Source organism: Entelurus aequoreus, linkage group LG01, assembly GCF_033978785.1.
Source record: "Entelurus aequoreus isolate RoL-2023_Sb linkage group LG01, RoL_Eaeq_v1.1, whole genome shotgun sequence".
NCBI classification, from domain to species: domain Eukaryota; kingdom Metazoa; phylum Chordata; class Actinopteri; order Syngnathiformes; family Syngnathidae; genus Entelurus; species Entelurus aequoreus.
This window is the reverse complement of record NC_084731.1, coordinates 68,221,792-68,241,242: the sequence shown is the minus strand read 5'-3', so window position 1 is coordinate 68,241,242 and position 19,451 is coordinate 68,221,792. Positions and strand designations below refer to the sequence as shown.

Below are 19,451 nucleotides of genomic sequence, written 5' to 3'. Positions count from 1 at the left end.
CCTGATACTACAGTGTAGATCATGTGACCTGATACTACAGTGTAGATCATGTGACCTGATACTACAGTGTAGATCGTGTGACCTGATACTACAGTATAGATCGTGTGACCTGATACTACAGTGTTGATCGTGTGACCTGATACTACAGTATAGATCGTGTGACCTGATACTACAGTGTTGATCATGTGACCTGATACTACAGTGTAGATCATGTGACCTGATACTACAGTGTAGATCGTGTGACCTGATACTACAGTATAGATCGTGTGACCTGATACTACAGTGTTGATCGTGTGACCTGATACTACAGTATAGATCGTGTGACCTGATACTACAGTGTTGATCATGTGACCTGATACTACAGTGTAGATCGTGTGACCTGATACTACAGTGTTGATCATGTGACCTGATACTACAGTGTTGATCGTGTGACCTGATACTACAGTGTAGATCATGTGACTTGATACTACAGTGTAGATCGTGTGACCTGATACTACAGTATAGATCGTGTGACCTGATACTACAGTGTTGATCATGTGACCTGATACTACAGTATAGATCGTGTGACCTGATACTACAGTGTTGATCATGTGACCTGATACTACAGATCATGTGACCTGATACTACAGTGTAGATCGTGTGACCTGATACTACAGTGTAGATCGTGTGACCTGATACTACAGTGTAGATCGTGTGACCTGATACTACAGTGTAGATCGTGTGACCTGATACTACAGTATAGATCGTGTAACCTGATACTACAGTGTTGATCGTGTGACCTGATACTACAGTGTTGATCGTGTGACCTGACACTACAGTGTTGATCATGTGACCTGATACTACAGTGTAGATCGTGTGACCTGATACTACAGTGTTGATCGTGTGACCTGATACTACAGTGTAGATCATGTGACCTGATACTACAGTGTAGATCGTGTGACCTGATACTACAGTATAGATCGTGTGACCTGATACTACAGTGTTGATCGTGTGACCTGATACTACAGTGTAGATCGTGTGACCTGATACTACAGTGTAGATCGTGCGACCTGATAGTACAGTGTTGATCGTGCGACCTGATACTACAGTGTTGATCGTGTGACCTGATACTACAGTGTAGATCGTGTGACCTGATACTACAGTGTAGATCGTGTGACCTGATACTACAGTGTTGATCGTGTGACCTGATACTACAGTGTAGATCGTGTGACCTGATACTACAGTGTAGATCGTGTGACCTGATACTACAGTATAGATTGTGTGACCTGATACTACAGTGTTGATCGTGTGACCTGATACTACAGTGTAGACCATGTGACCTGATACTACAGTGTAGATCGTGTGACCTGATACTACAGTGTAGATTGTGCGACCTGATACTACAGTGTTGATCGTGTGACCTGATACTACAGTGTAGATCGTGTGACCTGATACTACAGTGTAGATCGTGTGACCTGATACTACAGTATAGATTGTGTGACCTGATACTACAGTGTTGATCGTGTGACCTGATACTACAGTGTAGATCGTGTGACCTGATACTACAGTGTAGATCGTGTGACCTGATACTACAGTATAGATTGTGTGACCTGATACTACAGTGTTGATCGTGTGACCTGATACTACAGTGTAGACCATGTGACCTGATACTACAGTGTAGATCGTGTGACCTGATACTACAATGTAGATCGTGTGACCTGATACTACAGTGTTGATCGTGTGACCTGATACTACAGTGTAGATCGTGTGACCTGATACTACAGTGTTGATCATGTGACCTGATACTACAGTGTTGATCATGTGACCTAACGGATGGCAGCAAGGTGGGGCGATGGCGGCGTGGTTGCAGCCGTTCAGACTTGTTCACATGTAATTCCTCAAATTCCTGCCATAGTCTTGTGCCTCACATAAAATGGCTTACAAACACACGTGACTTAGAAAGAGATGAAGAATAATCATCATCGTTAACTTGAACCATCAGAGCAGATTCCTAACAACAGCAGAGCGCTCCCGTCATGAAGAAGATATTTGACTAGTCCAGGGGTCGGCAACCTTTACCACTCAAAGAGCCATTTTGGCAAGTTTCACAAATTAAAGAAAGTAATGGGAGCCACAAAAAAAATTTTTAAATTTAAAATGAAAAACACCACATACATAGCTTAAATGCTTTGTGCTATGTTAACCAGGGGTCTCTGACACACGCACCGGCACGCACTTTAATGTGGAAATTTGATGTTAGCGCAGCCCGCGAGTTTTGAATGAATGGCACTTGATAGCGTCTTACTTGCCAGCCCTCTCATTTTTCCCGGGAGACTCCCGAATATCAGAGCGTGATGACACTGCTTTTGGCGCCCTCTACAGTCTGCCCTAACAGTGTACCTGCTCGACCACACGTAGAATGCAGTTTTAGCTTGTTTGTTTACGTAAGTGACAGCAAGGCGTACTAACTCAGCAGCCACACATCTTACACTGACGGTACCAATACCCAGAATCCCATGCAGCCCTAACTCTTCCGCTCAACCAACGCACGGAGAGGGGGGGGGGGGGGGGGTTGATGTGTGGGGGGATTTGGTGGTAGCGGGGGTGTATAATGTAGACCGGAAGAGTTAGGGCTGCATGGGATTCTGGGTAATGGTTGTGTTGTGTTTATGTTGTGTTACGGTGGGATGTTCTCCAGAAATGTGTTTTTCATTCTTTTTTGGTGTGGGTTCACAGTGTGGCGCATATTTGTAACGTAACAATGTTAAAGTTGTTTGATACGGCTACCGTCAGTGTAAGCTGTGTGGCTGATGAGTAAGTATGCTTTGCTGTGTCCTGTGTGTGCAAGTAATAACAACATGCAACATGTGGCTGGACTGGAGCTGTATGTAAATGCTATAGAGGACAATTACTGCAGTGCAATTAGGGCACGTACTTTATTTAGTAATTAGAGTGTAAATAGGATTATTTTTTCCCTGGGAGTAATCTATGAGAGACACTGAGACCCATAAGTCTCATGGGAAAATTGGGGGGGTCGGCATGTATGTAGCTGAGCCGCATCAGAGTGGTCAAGGAGCTGCATGCGGCTCCGGAGCCGCGGGTTGCCGACCCCTGGACTAGTCGTTGGCAAGTAGATCCTCGATAACAGGAGATCACTTCTGTCATGTATAGCAGTGGTCCCCAACCACCGGGCCGCGGATCGATTGTAACCTGGCCGCACAAGAAAATAAAAACTTTTTTTTTTTAATAATTAAATCAACATAAAAAACACAAGATACTCTTACAATTAGTGCACCAACCCAAAAAACCTCCCTCCCACATTTACACTCATTCACACTCATTCACACAAAAGGGTTGTTTCTTTCTGTTATTAATATTTCTGGTTCCTGCATTATATATCAATATAGATCAATACAGTCTGCAGGGATACAGTCCGTAAGCACACATGATTGTATTTTTTGATGCCAAAAAATAAATACATAAAAAAGAAAAAACAATAATAATAAAGGACCATACTCCCCCCCACCAACCGACCGGTCCGTGGGACAAATTTTCAAGCGTTGACTGGTCCGCTGTTACAAAAAAGTTGGGGACCACTGATGTAGAGGATCTTTGACGAGTGTTTTTTGGAGTTGATCCTCAAAAACAGCAAATGATCCTTTTCTAGATCTTTGACACGTTTGTTCAGCATATCCTCAAAACAGCACAGCACTTCTGTAATTTAAAGAATCTTTGACTCAAATTTTTGCAGTACATCCCTGAAACAGCGAAGGATCATTTTCTAGATCTTTAACTTGTCTTTGTTCAGTAGATCCTCAAAAACAGCAGAACACTTTTGTCATATAGATTATCTTTAACTAGTGTTTTTGCAGTTGGTCCTCAAAAACAGCAGAGGATCCTTTTCTAGATATTTGACATGTTTGTTCAGTAGATCCTCAAAACAGCACAGCACTTCTGTCATTTAAAGAATCTTTGACTAGGGTTTTGCAATTGGTGTTCAAAAACAACAGAGGATCATTTTCTAGATCCTCAAAAACAGAAGATCACTTTTGTCAAAAAGAGGATCTTTGACATGTGTTTGTTCAGTAGATCCAACAGATCATCATTTTCTAGATCCTCAAAAACAGAAGATCACTTTTGTCATGAAGAGGATCTTTGACATGTGTTTGTTCAGTAGATCCTCAAACACAGCAGAACACTTCTGTCATATATAGGATTTTTGGCTAGTGTTTTTGCAGTAGATCCATGAAACAGCAAAGATTGGCTCGTGTTTGCGCAGTAGATCCTCAAAAACAGCAGAACACTTTTTTTTACAGTCGTGCTCATAAGTTTACATACCCTGGGAGAATTTATGATTTCTTGGCCATTCTTCAGAGAATATGAATGATAACACAAAAACCTTTCTTCCACTCATGCTTAATGGTTGTGTGAAGCTATTTATTGGCAAACAACTGTTTACTCTTTTTAAATCTGACCCTGATCAAAAGTTTACATACCCCAGTGACTTTGATCTGATAACATGCACAAAAGTTGACACAAACAGGTTTGAATGGCTAATCAAGGTTCCAATCCTCACCTGTGACCTGTTTGTTTGTAATTAATGTGTGTGTATAAAAGGTCAGTGAGTTTCTGGGCTTCTGACAGACCATTGCATCTTTCATCCAGTGCTGCACAGATGTTTCTGGATTCTGAGTCATGGGGAAGGCAAAATAATTGTCAAAGGATCTGCGAGAAAAGGTAATTGAACTGCATAAAACAGGAAAGGGGTATAAAAAGGTATCCAAGGAATTGAGAATGCCAATCAGCAGTGTTCAAACGCTGATTAAGAAGTGGAAAATGAGGGATTCAGGTAGACCAGCAAAGATTTCAGCCACAACTGCCAGGAAAATTGTTCGAGATGCAAAGAAAAATCCACAAATAACTTCAGCTGAAATACAGGACTCTCTGAAAAATTGTGGCGTGGCTGTTTCAAGATGCACAATAAGGAGGCACTTGAAGAAAAATGGGCTGCATGGTCGTGTCGCCAGAAGAAAGCCATTTCTGCGCAAATGTCACAAAGTATCCTGCTTACATTACGCCAAACAGCACAGAGACAAGCCTCAAAACTTCTGGAACAAAGTAATTTGGAGTGATGGCTTTCTTCTTGACAAGCATTTTTGCAGTAAGTTTTCAAAAACAGCAGAGTGCTCGCATCTTATAGAGCAGTGGTCCCCAACCACCGGGCCACGGCCCGGTACCGGTCCGTGGATCGATTGGTACCGGAACAAGAAATAAAAAAATACAAATAAAATAATTGTATTTTTATTTTTATTTTTATTAAATCAACATAAAAAACACAAGATACACTTACAATTAGTGCACCAACCCAAAAAACCTCCCTCCCCCATTTACACTCATTCGCACAAAAGGGTTGTTTCTTTCTGTTATTAATATTTCTGGTTCCTACATTATATATCAATATAGATCAATACAGTCTGCAGGGATACAGTCCGTAAGAATGCATGATTGTATTTTTTTATGACAAAAAATAAATAAAAAATACCATCCCATGATTTAATTAAAAAAACATTTTTTTTAATCTTTTTTTTTTTTTTAATTCATGTGCGGCCCGGTACCAATCGATCAACGGACCGGTACCGGGCCGCGGCCCGGTGGTTGGGGACCACTGATATAGAGGATCTTTGACGAGCGTTTTTGCAGTAAGTTTTCAAAAACAGCAGAGTGCTCGCGTCACATAGAGGATCTTTGACAAGTGTTTTTGCATTAAGTTTTCAAAAACAGCAGAGTGCTCGCGTCATATAGAGGATCTTTGACGAGTGTTAGTGCAGTAAGTTTTCGAAAAACAGCAGAGTGCTTGTGTCGTACAGAGGATCTTTGAATTGATTGATTGAAACTTGATTGAAACTTTAAACAGTAGATTGCGCAGTACAGTACATATTCCGTACAATTGACCACTAAATGGTAACACCCGGATAAGTTTTTCAACTTGTTTCAGTCGGGGTCCACGTAATCAATTCATGGTAGAAGAATGTTAGTGCAGTAAGTTTTTAAAAACAGCAGAGTGCTTGTGTCATATAGAGGATCTTTGACAAGCATTTTTTCCAGTAAGTTTTCAAAAACAGCAGAGTGCTCGCGTCATATAGAAGATCTTTGACAAGCATTTTTGCAGTAAGTTTTTAAAAACAGCAGAGTGCTCGCTTCATATAGAGGATCTTTGACGACCGTTCTTGCAGTAATTTTTAAAAACAGCAGAGTGCTCGTGTCATATAGAGGATCTTTGACAAGCGTTTTTTCGGGAATTTTTTAAAAACAGCAGAGTGCTCACTTCATACAGAGGATCTTTGACGACCGTTTTTGCAGTAATTTTTAAAAACAGCAGAGTGCTCGTGTCATATAGAGGATCTTTGACAAGCGTTTTTCCGGGAATTTTTTAAAAACAGCAGAGTGCTGTTCTTTATTGTCATAAAGAATTACAATCATGCGTGCTTACGGACTGCATCCCTGCAGACTGTATTGATCTATATTGATATATAATGTAGGAACCAGAAATATTAATAACAGAAAGAAACAACCCTTTTGTGTGAATGAGTGTGAATGAGTGTAAATGGGAGAGGGAGGTTTTTTGGGTTGGTGCACAAGTAAGTGTATCTTGTGTTTTTTATGTTGATTTAATAAAAATAAATAATATATATATATATATATATATATATATTTTTTTTTAAATTTTGTATTTCTTGTGCGGCCCGGTACCAATCGATTCACGAACCGGTGGTTGGGGACCACTGATATAGAGGATCTTTGACTAGTGTTAGTGCAGTAAGTTTTTAAAAACAGCAGGGTGCTTGCGTCATATAGAGGATCTTTGACGACCGTTTTTGCAGTAAGTTTTTTAAAACAGCAGAGTGCTCGTGTCATATAGAGGATCTTTGACAAGCGTTTTTCCAGTAAGTTTTTTAAAAACAGCAGTGCTTGCGTCATATAGGGGATCTTTGACGAGCGTTTTTCCAGTAAGTTTTTGAAAACAGCAGAGTGCTCGTGTCATATAGAGGATCTTTGACAAGCGTTTTTCCAGTAATTTTTTTAAAAACAGCAGTGCTTGCGTCATATAGAGGATCTTTGACGACCGTTTTTGCAGTAAGTTTTTTAAAACAGCAGAGTGCTCGTGTCATATAGAGGATCTTTGACAAGCGTTTTTCCAGTAAGTTTTTTAAAAACAGCAGTGCTTGCGTCATATAGGGGATCTTTGACGAGCGTTTTTCCAGTAAGTTTTCGAAAAACAGCAGAGTGCTTGTGTCGTACAGAGGATCTTTGAATTGATTGATTGAAACTTGATTGAAACTTTAAACAGTAGATTGCGCAGTACAGTACATATTCCGTACAATTGACCACTAAATGGTAACACCCGGATAAGTTTTTCAACTTGTTTAAGTCGGGGTCCACGTAATCAATTCATGGTAGAAGAATGTTAGTGCAGTAAGTTTTTAAAAACAGCAGAGTGCTTGTGTCATATAGAGGATCTTTGACAAGCATTTTTTCCAGTAAGTTTTCAAAAACAGCAGAGTGCTCGCGTCATATAGAAGATCTTTGACAAGCATTTTTGCAGTAAGTTTTAAAAAACAGCAGAGTGCTCGCTTCATACAGAGGATCTTTGACGACCGTTTTTGCAGTAATTTTTAAAAACAGCAGAGTGCTCGTGTCATATAGAGGATCTTTGACAAGCGTTTTTCCGGGAATTTTTTAAAAACAGCAGAGTGCTGTTCTTTATTGTCATAAAGAATTACAATCATGCGTGCTTACGGACTGCATCCCTGCAGACTGTATTGATCTATATTGATATATAATGTAGGAACCAGAAATATTAATAACAGAAAGAAACAACCCTTTTGTGCGAATGAGTGTGAATGAGTGTAAATGGGGGAGGGAGGTTTTTTGGGTTGGTGCACTAACTGTAAGTGTATCTTGTGTTTTTTATGTTGATTTAATAAAAATAAATTATATATATATATATATATATATTTTTTAATTTTGTATTTCTTGTGCGGCCCGGTACCAATCGATTCACGAACCGGTGGTTGGGGACCACTGATATAGAGGATCTTTGACTAGTGTTAGTGCAGTAAGTTTTTAAAAACAGCAGAGTGCTTGCGTCATATAGAGGATCTTTGACGACCGTTTTTGCAGTAAGTTTTTGAAAACAGCAGAGTGCTCGTGTCATATAGAGGATCTTTGACAAGCGTTTTTCCAGTAAGTTTTTTAAAAACAGCAGTGCTTGCGTCATATAGAGGATCTTTGACGAGCGTTTTTCCAGTAAGTTTTTAAAAACAGCAGAGTGCTCGTGTCATATAGAGGATCTTTGACAAGCGTTTTTCCAGTAAGTTTTTTAAAAACAGCAGTGCTTGCGTCATATAGAGGATCTTTGACGAGCGTTTTTCCAGTAAGTTTTTAAAAACAGCAGAGTGCTTGCGTCATATAGAGGATCTTTGACGAGCGTTTTTCCAGTAAGTTTTTAAAAACAGCAGAGTGCTCGTGTCATATAGAGGATCTTTGACAAGCGTTTTTCCAGTAAGTTTTTTAAAAACAGCAGTGCTTGCGTCATATAGAGGATCTTTGACGAGCGTTTTTCCAGTAAGTTTTTAAAAACAGCAGAGTGCTCGTGTCATATAGAGGATCTTTGACGAGCGTTTTTCCAGTAAGTTTTTAAAAACAGCAGAGTGCTTGCGTCATATAGAGGATCTTTGACAAGCGTTTTTGCAGGAAGTTTTCAAAAACAGCAGAGTGCTCGCATCCTATAGAAGATCCTTGATGAGCGTTTTTGCAGGAAGATTTGAAAAACAGCAGCGTGCTTGCGGCCTATAGAGGATCTTTGATGAGCGTTTTTGCAGTAATTAAAAAAAAAACAGCAGCGTGCTCGCGTCCTATAGAGGATCTTTGACGAGTGTTTTTGCAGTAAGTTTTTAAAAACAGCAGATTGCTCCTGTCATATAGAGGATCTTTGACAAGCGTTTTTCCAGTAAGTTTTTTAAAACAGCAGAGTGCGCTCGTCATATAGAGGATCTTTGACGAGTGTTTTTGCAGTAAGTTTTCAAAAACAGCAGAGTGCTCGCGTCACATAGAGGATCTTTGACAAATGCTTTTGCAGTAAGTTTTCAAAAACAGCAGAGTGCTCACGTCATATAGAGGATCTTTGACGAGTGTTTTTGCAGTAAGTTTTCAAAAACAGCAGAGTGCTCGCGTCACATAGAGGATCTTTGACAAATGCTTTTGCAGTAAGTTTTCAAAAACAGCAGAGTGCTCACGTCATATAGAGGATCTTTGACGAGTGTTTTTGCAGTAAGTTTTCAAAAACAGCAGAGTGCTCGCGTCACATAGAGGATCTTTGACAAATGCTTTTGCAGTAAGTTTTCAAAAACAGCAGAGTGCTCACGTCATATAGAGCAGTGGTCCCCAATCACCGAGCCGCGGACCGGTACGATTGGTCCGTAAGCACACATGATTGTATTTCTTTATAAAAAAATAAAAAATAAATAAATAAATACCCCCACCCCCCCGGTCCGTGGGACAAATTTTCAAGTGTTGAAAATTTCGCAGCTACAAAAAGGTTGGGGACCACTGATATAGAGGATCTTTGACAAGCATTTTTGCAGTAAGTTTTTAAAAACAGCAGAGTGCTTGCGTCATATAGAGGATCTTTGACGAGTGTTAGTGCAGTAAGTTTTTAAAAACAGCAGAGTGCTCGCGTCATATAGAGGATCTTTGACGGGTGTTAGTGCAGTAAGTTTTTAAAAACAGCAGAGTGCTCGCGTCATATAGAGGATCTTTGACGAGTGTTAGTGCAGTAAGTTTTTAAAAACAGCAGAGTGCTCGCGTCATATAGAGGATCTTTGACGAGTGTTAGTGCAGTAAGTTTTTAAAAACAGCAGAGTGCTCGCGTCATATAGAGGATCTTTGACGAGTGTTTTTGCAGTAAGTTTTCAAAAACAGCAGAGTGCTCGCGTCACATAGAGGATCTTTGACAAATGCTTTTGCAGTAAGTTTTCAAAAACAGCAGAGTGCTCACGTCATATAGAGCAGTGGTCCCCAATCACCGAGCCGCGGACCGGTACGATTGGTCCGTAAGCACACATGATTGTATTTCTTTATAAAAAAATAAAAAATAAATAAATAAATACCCCCACCCCCCCGGTCCGTGGGACAAATTTTCAAGTGTTGAAAATTTCGCAGCTACAAAAAGGTTGGGGACCACTGATATAGAGGATCTTTGACAAGCATTTTTGCAGTAAGTTTTTAAAAACAGCAGAGTGCTCGCGTCATATAGAGGATCTTTGACGAGTGTTAGTGCAGTAAGTTTTTAAAAACAGCAGAGTGCTCGCGTCATATAGAGGATCTTTGACGGGTGTTAGTGCAGTAAGTTTTTAAAAACAGCAGAGTGCTCGCGTCATATAGAGGATCTTTGACGAGTGTTAGTGCAGTAAGTTTTTAAAAACAGCAGAGTGCTCACGTCATATAGAGGATCTTTGACGAGTGTTAGTGTAGTAAGTTTTTAAAAACAGCAGAGTGCTTGTGTCATATAGAGGATCTTTGACGAGTGTTAGTGTAGTAAGTTTTTAAAAACAGCAGAGTGCTCGCGTCATATAGAGGATCTTTGACGAGTGTTAGTGTAGTAAGTTTTTAAAAACAGCAGAGTGCTTGTGTCATATAGAGGATCTTTGACGAGTGTTAGTGCAGTAAGTTTTTAAAAACAGCAGAGTGCTCGCGTCATATAGAGGATCTTTGACGAGTGTTAGTGCAGTAAGTTTTTAAAAACAGCAGAGTGCTCGCGTCATATAGAGGATCTTTGACGGGTGTTAGTGCAGTAAGTTTTTAAAAACAGCAGAGTGCTCGCGTCATATAGAGGATCTTTGACGGGTGTTAGTGTAGTAAGTTTTTAAAAACAGCAGAGTGCTTGTGTCATATAGAGGATCTTTGACGAGTGTTTTTGCAGTAAGTTTTCAAAAACAGCAGAGTGTTCGCCTCATATATAGGATCTTTGACAATCCTTTTTGCAGTAAGTTTTCAAAAACAGCAGCGTGTTCGCCTAATATAGAGGATCTTTGACCAGCGTTTTTGCAGGACTTTTTCAAATACAGCAGAGTGCTCACGTCATATAGAGGATCTTTGAAGAGCGTTTTTCCAGTAAGTTTTTAAAAACAGCAGAGTGCTCGCGTCATATAGAGGATCTTTGACAAGCGTTTTTGCAGGAAGTGTTCAAAAACAGCAGCGTGCTCGCGTCCAATAGAGGATCTTTGACGAGCGTTTTTCCAGTAAGTTTTTAAAAACAGCAGAGTGCTCCCGTCATATAGAGGATCTTTGACAAGCGTTTTTGCAGTAAGTTTTTAAAAACAGCAGAGTGCTCCCATCATATTGAGGATCTTTGACAAGCGTTTTTGCAGTAAGTTTTTAAAAACAGCAGAGTGCTCGTGTCATATAGAGGATCTTCGACAAGCGTTTTTGCAGTAAGTTTTTAAAAACAGCAGAGTGCTCCCGTCATATAGAGGATCTTCGACAAGCGTTTTTGCAGTAAGTTTTTAAAAACAGCAGAGTGCTCCCATCATATTGAGGATCTTTGACAAGCGTTTTTGCAGTAAGTTTTTAAAAACAGCAGAGTGCTCGTGTCATATAGAGGATCTTCGACAAGCGTTTTTGCAGTAAGTTTTTAAAAACAGCAGACTGCTCCTGTCATGTTTTTTTTTTCTTTAGGTGCTTCAATACAGGAAAGCACTCCTGTCATATAGAGGAACTTTGACTAGTGTTTTCGCAGTAGATCCTTGTCCTCCAGTCATCCTTCAAGTCAAGTGATACTTTCCGGTCTCTACTGGAGGTCTACGTGAACCAACGCAAGTGTTTCCACTGAAGCAGAATGTTTGTGTGTGTTTTGCAGCTCCATTGAGTCACTACAAGAACACGGGCGTGACGCTGCCTGCGTTTAAAGCCCACTTCTAATTATAAACCTCACTCTCCTACCTGCTCTGCGTGCTGCGGTGACTACAGCTCAGGGTGAGGTCGCAAATGGGAGGCCAAAAAAGAGCTATTCATATCCCCCCCCCCCCCCCCCCCCCCCCCCTGCGGCCCCTCCTTGGAGAAACCTGATGCTAGCGCTGTGCTGGCCACAGACCGAGGAGCAGAAGGAAGCAAAACAAAGTCAAAGATGTGCGCTGAAGACTGAAACACAAGTTTGACGTCTGTGTGTGTGTGTGTGTGTGTGTGTGTGTGTGTGTGTGTGTGTGTGTGTGTGTGTGTGTGAGTGTTCCACTGGAAGGGACGGGATTTCCAAAGCCTTCCTGTGCACCACACCAGTGATGATTAGCTGTTCTCTCACATTGTTTACAATTATGCTGACTCAGCACTTCCTAGTACAACACTGGTTGTGTTGCTGCAGTGTTGTACGTGTTCATAAACCACCATGGGGTTAAAGAAGGCTCAGATATTCCTTTCCACTTTCTCATGCACTCAAAATCATTTTATTAAAGTACTTTTTTTTTTCAATTCGCTTTTAAAATATGTTTATAAAATATTTCAGCACTTTTCTAAGTTCATAAAATGTTTAATAACACTTATGAATAAATGCATTTTAAAGTTTTGCTGTACTGTTTAGGATGAACAATTCAATGTTTCCCTCTTCCACTTTCTCATGCACTCCAAACCATTAAAGTATTTTTTTAAATACTTTTTCAAAATATGTTTTATAAAATATTTGCACACATTTCTAAATTCATAAGAGGTTTAATATATATTTTTCTTCCACTTTCTCATGCACTCCAAATCATTAAAGTATTTTTTTTAAATACTTTTTCAAAATAGGTTTTATAAAATATTTGCACACATTTATGAATTCATAAAAGGTTTAATAACATTTATTTGTCTGTACATTTATAAATTAATACACTTTAAAATATTGCCGTACTGGTTACAATGAACAATTATATGTTTCACTTTCTCATGCACTCCAAATCATTATTAAAGTATTTATTTGAAAAATACATTTCAACCTTTTTTTAAATTTTTTATATTTGGGCACTTTAAGTTCATAAAATGTTAAATAACATTTGTACAGTTATAGATAAATGCACTTTAAAATGTTGCCGTACTGTTGTTCACAAGTAATAATAACTTTCACTTTCTCATGCACTTCAAATCGTTATTAAAGTATTAAAAAAATTACTTTTCGAAAATATTTAAAAAACATATTTGGGCATTCTATGTTAATAAAATATTTAATAATATTTATTTATTTGTACACTTATCTACCTTTACATGTACTTTAAAATGTTGCTGTGCTGTTGTTTACAATTAATGATATGTTTCCCACTTCCACTTTCTCATACACTCCAAACATTATTAAAATATTTTTTTTAAGTACATTTAAAAAAAACTTTTTTTTAAATATTTGGCCACTTTTCTATGTTAATAAAATACTTAATAATATGTTTTATTTGTACACTTATCTTCCTTTGCATGCACTTTAAAATGCTGCCGTGCTGTTGTTTACAATTTATGATATGTTTCCCACTTCCACTTTCTCATGCACTCCAAACCATTATTAAAATATTTTTTTAAAATTATTTTTTTTAAATATATTTTTATAAAATATTTGAGCACCTTTCCAAGTTAATAAAAAGTTTAATAGCTTTCATTTATCCGTACACTTACAAATAAATGCACTTTAGGATATATGCTGTACTGTTAACAATGCTATGTTTCACTATCTCATGCACCCTAAATTATTAGTGAAGTAGAAAATAACACATTCGAGGAGGTGAAAAGTGTGTGAAAAGTTCCTCAAAGAGCAAGACAAAACGAAACTAATTTGCTGAGTGGACAAGAATGGAAGGTCTCCAAAGATCTTCACAAGCATTGGAGACGTCAGACGTGACTCCATCTCTACATGAACCACATGTGTCTTATCAACAACACCCAGTGGGGGGGAGCGTGTGCGCAGAGCAAGATGGAGGATTAGCAGCACAGGAGGACTCCTTACCTCACAGCCAGCCACAACTGGGAGACCCAGGCGTCGTTCCGGCCGACATTTGAATCATTTTTAGCCTCCAAAGTTGCACACACACACACACACACACACACTCCTAAGATTGGGGACATCAGCATGGGAAAGTGGACCTAAACTTTTGACTGTCAGTAGTCACAATACAGAAGTGTTTTCATACCAAAAATATTTGATTGGGTTTGTTTTTAGCCAAAATGTCAACAAAAATCTCCAAACAATATTTTGACCTCCACTTTACTGATAGAGGTTTGATGTCGTCAGTGCGCAGCTGGGAGTCCAACGTCTTCTGCTGCTCAGCAGATGGAACATTTTTTTCAACACACCAGTCTGATTGGAGCACTGCAAATATCCTGTATATGACAGGAACCACTCTGCTGTTTTAAATGGAATACCACAAAATACTACTCAAAGATCCTATATATATGACAGGAGCACTCTGCTGTTTTAAATGATCCATCCATCCATTTTCTACTGCTTGTCCCTTTTTGGAGTCGTGGGGGGTGCTGGAGCCTATCTCAGCTGCATTCTACGAATCTTTCATCCTCGCTCAAATTAATGGGGTAATCGTCACTTTCTCGGTCCGAATCTCTCTCGCTCCATTGTAAACAACGGGGAATTGTGAGGAATACTAGCTCCTGTGATGTCACGCTACTTCCGGTACAGGCAAGGCTTTTTTTTATCAGCGAGCAAAAGTTGCGAACTTTATCGTCGATTTTCTCTACTAAATCCTTTCAGCAAAAATATCGCAATATCGCGAAATGATCAAGTATGACACATAGAATGGATGTGCTATTCCTGTTTAAATTTTAAAAAATCATTTCAGTAGGCCTTTAACCACAAAAATACAAGTCAAAGATCCCATATATTTCAGGAGCACTCTTCTGTTTTAAGTGAAATACCACCCAAACGCCAGTCAAAGATCCCATATATGACAGGAGCACTGTGTTGATTTAAATAAAATACCACAAAAACACCAATCAGAGATCCTATTTATGACAGGAGCACTCTGCTGTTTTTAAATACTAATCAGGTCTTGTATACGACAGGAGCACTCTGAGGTGTTTAAGGACCTACTTCAAAAACACCAGTCAAATATCCTATATAAATATGACAGAAGCGCTCATCTGTTTCTGAGGAAATACCAGAAAAACACCAGTCAAAGATCCTATATATAACAGGAGCGCTCATCTGTTTCTGAGGAAATACCAGAAAACTACTAGTCAAAGATCCTATATATAACAGGAGCACTCAGTTGTTTTTATATACTAATCAGTAATCATCTATATGACAGGAGTACTCTGCTGTTTTTAAATACTAATCGGATCTTCTATATGACAGGAGCACTCTTGGGTGTTTAAGGACCTACTTCAAAAACACCAGTCAAAGATCCTATATATGACAGGAGCACTCTGCTGTTTTTAATGAAATACCACCAAAATACTAGTCAAATATCCTATATATGACAGGAGCACTCTGTTGATTTAAATGAAATACCACAAAATACTAGTCAAAGAGTTTTTAAATACTAATCAGAGATCTTCTAAATGACAGGAGCACTCTGAGGTGTTTAAGGACCTACTTCAAAAACTAGTCAAAGATCTTGTGTGACAGGATCGCTCATCTGTTTTAAGGAAATACCACACAAATACTAGTCAAAGATCCTATATAAGACACGAACCCTCTGCTGTTAAGAAAATACCACAAACATACTAGTCAAAGATCCTATATATATGACAGGAGCACTCTGTTGTTTTAAATGAAATACCTCAACAACCTAGTCAAAGATCCTATATATGCCAGGAGTACTCTGCTGTTTAGAATTAAATACCACAAAAACACCAATCAGAGATCCTCAAACACTACAGAGCACTCCTGTTGTATAAAGCAGTGGTCCCCAACCATCGGGCCGCGGCCCGGTACCGGTCGTAGGATCGATTGGTACCGGGCCGCACAAGAAATAAAACAAATTAAATTAAATTTTAAAAAATTAAATTAAAAAAAATATATATTTTTTTTATTTTTATTAAATCAATATAAAAAACACAAGATACACTTACAGTTAGTGCACCAACCCAAAAAACCTCCCTCCCCCATTTACACTCATTCACACAAAAGGGTTGTTTCTTTCTGTTATTAATATTTCTGGTTCCTACATTATGTATCAATATAGATCAATACAGTCTGCAGGGATACAGTCCATAAGCACGCAAGATTGTATTTTTTAATGACAAAAAAAATAAAAATAAAATAAAATTATGTTTTAGAAAAAAACCTCATTTTTTAGATAATCTATATGACAAGAGCGCTCTGTAGTTTCTGGGAACATGCGCAAAAGGCTCATCAAAGATCCTCTATACGAGTGAAGAATATAAGACAACATCAAGGATACATGCGTCTGCAGGAAGAAAGTTAGCAAAGGTGACTGATTGTTTAATTAAATAAATTAATTGATTAAATTGAACGACAAATAAATTAAATAAAAGTAAACCGTAGCAGCACAACATTTTTTTTTTAAAAATGACATTAAATTTACACAAAAATAATAATAAAGAAAAAATAAATAACTTAAAAACAAAACATGAAAATAAATGGGCAAAGATGAGCTAAAAGTTGGTTTTATTTTCGATAACCTCATGAATAATTATGTATGTAAGCTGAGCGCGCAGGTGTGAATGGAGCTCGTTCTTATGGCAGCAACACCTGACCTGAGAGGTGAGCAGCATTTCCAACACCTGACAGGTGAGCAGCAGCACACCTGGAACACCAAAACTGCACCAAAGATGGGAGGTCATCCATTCCAAACTCCATTGAGAATCTGGCTGTTTTACCACCGCGAGGCGTCACCTTACTACAACGTCAACATGTCATGCTAAAAGGTGGATTTCATCGTTTTCCGGTTAAATCAATGGCGCCGAATGGAAGAAGACAGTTGATATATTTGCGGGGAACCTTCTACGGCGAGCAGGGAGACATCTTTAGAAGTTTTAAAAGGGAGCAATAGAATGGAGAGAACGGCGGCGGGAGTTCGGGACGAGCGTGTGTTTGGAGAAAGTGAGCGTTGAAGTCCAACTTACCGACTGAAGGAACAATAAAGTCCGCACGTAATCTCTCTCCGTGTTCAGCATCTCGTTCAGAACACACAACCGGAGTCGCTGCTGTCGGTCCGACTCCTTGACGGCGTGCGCGGTCTCCAGGTGCGCGTCTTGCTCCTCCATGGTCTGCCCCCAACCACGCCACAAAGAGCGGGGGGAAGTCGTCTTCTCACGCCGAGGATCCGCCCCGGGTTCTCCCTTAGTCCATCTCCAATAATCCACCCAGGGAGAGAAAAGATCCACTTGGTGGGACAAGATGCTCGCCTCGCGTCGTGAAGCTCGGATAGCGAGAGTGGACAAGTCCGCTTGTGTGTGAGAAGCAACACGACTAACACGAACACGAACACCAGCAACAGCTGACATGGAGGAGGAGCTGCTCCATTCCCTCTCAGGCAGGCAGGCAGGGGCCTCTAGTGGTGAAGATCATCTATTGTTCGACAAGAAGCTCTGTTGTTAAAGATCTACAGCAGAAAACACATCGCATAGATCCTCTATTCGACAAGACGCTCTGTTGTTGTTAAAGACCTACAGCACAAAACACAACTCAAACATCATCTATTCCACAAGACGCTCTGTTTTTAAAGACCTACAGCAGAAAACATGACTCAAAGGTCATCTATTCGACAAGACGCTCCGTTGTTGTTAGATATCTACAGCAGAAAACACGACTCAAAGATCTTCTATTTGACAAGACGCTCTGTTGTTGTTAAAGATCTACAGCAGAAAACACGACTCAAAAATCCTCTTTTGGACAAGACGTTCTGTTGTTAAATATCTACAGCAGAAAACACACCTCAAAGATCATGTATTCGAAAAGACGCTCTGTTGTTGTTAAAGACCTACAGCACAAAACACAACTCAAACATCATCTATTCCACAAGACGCTCTGTTTTTAAAGACCTACAGCAGAAAACATGACTCAAAGGTCATCTATTCGACAAGACGCTCCGTTGTTGTTAGATATCTACAGCAGAAAACACGACTCAAAGATCTTCTATTTGACAAGACGCTCTGTTGTTGTTAAAGATCTACAGCAGAAAACACGACTCAAAAATCCTCTTTTGGACAAGACGTTCTGTTGTTAAATATCTACAGCAGAAAACACACCTCAAAGATCATGTATTCGAAAAGACGCTCTGTTGTTGTTAAAGACCTACAGCACAAAACACAACTCAAACATCATCTATTCCACAAGACGCTCTGTTTTTAAAGACCTACAGCAGAAAACATGACTCAAAGGTCATCTATTCGACAAGACGCTCCGTTGTTGTTAGATATCTACAGCAGAAAACACGACTCAAAGATCTTCTATTTGACAAGACGCTCTGTTGTTGTTAAAGATCTACAGCAGAAAACACGACTCAAAAATCCTCTTTTGGACAAGACGTTCTGTTGTTAAATATCTACAGCAGAAAACACACCTCAAAGATCATGTATTCGAAAAGACGCTCTGTTGTTGTTAAAGACCTACAGCACAAAACACAACTCAAACATCATCTATTCCACAAGACGCTCTGTTTTTAAAGACCTACAGCAGAAAACATGACTCAAAGGTCATCTATTCGACAAGACGCTCCGTTGTTGTTAGATATCTACAGCAGAAAACACGACTCAAAGATCTTCTATTTGACAAGACGCTCTGTTGTTGTTAAAGATCTACAGCAGAAAACACGACTCAAAAATCCTCTTTTGGACAAGACGTTCTGTTGTTAAATATCTACAGCAGAAAACACACCTCAAAGATCATGTATTCGAAAAGACGCTCTGTTGTTGTTAAAGACCTACAGCACAAAACACAACTCAAACATCATCTATTCCACAAGACGCTCTGTTTTTAAAGACCTACAGCAGAAAACATGACTCAAAGGTCATCTATTCGACAAGACGCTCCGTTGTTGTTAGATATCTACAGCAGAAAACACGACTCAAAGGTCATCTATTCGACAAGACGCTCCGTTGTTGTTAGATATCTACAGCAGAAAACACGACTCAAAAATCCTCTTTTGGACAAGACGCTCTGTTGTTGTTAAATATCTACAGCAGAAAACACACCTCAAAGATCATGTATTCGAAAAGACGCTCTGTTGTTGTTAAATATCCACACCAGAAAACACGACTCAAAGATAATCTATTCGACAAAACACTCTGTTGTTGTTAGATATCTACAGCAGAAAACACTACTCAAAGATCCTCTATTTGACAAGACGCTTTGTTGCTGTTAAAGATTATGAATCGATTTAAGTGGACCCCGACTTAAACAAGTTGAAAAACTTATTCGGGTGTTACCATTTAGTGGTCAATTGTACGGAATATGTACTTCACTGTGCAACCTACTAATAAAA

At 39.2% G+C, this 19,451-nt stretch overlaps 1 protein-coding gene across 2 annotated transcripts in view; it reads right to left on the bottom strand.

Annotated features, from left to right (window-relative positions):
* The window catches only part of prex1 (phosphatidylinositol-3,4,5-trisphosphate-dependent Rac exchange factor 1), a 252,337-nt gene extending 234,828 nt beyond the window's left edge, over positions 1-17,509 (bottom strand). For both annotated transcript variants that reach the window (XM_062057106.1, XM_062057114.1), the window contains exon 1: positions 17,092-17,509. In XM_062057106.1, the coding sequence (XP_061913090.1) occupies positions 17,092-17,472 (381 nt within the window). In that variant the 5' untranslated portion in view covers positions 17,473-17,509. The remainder of the gene's footprint in view (positions 1-17,091) is intronic.
* Positions 17,510-19,451: the final 1,942 nt, after the last annotated feature.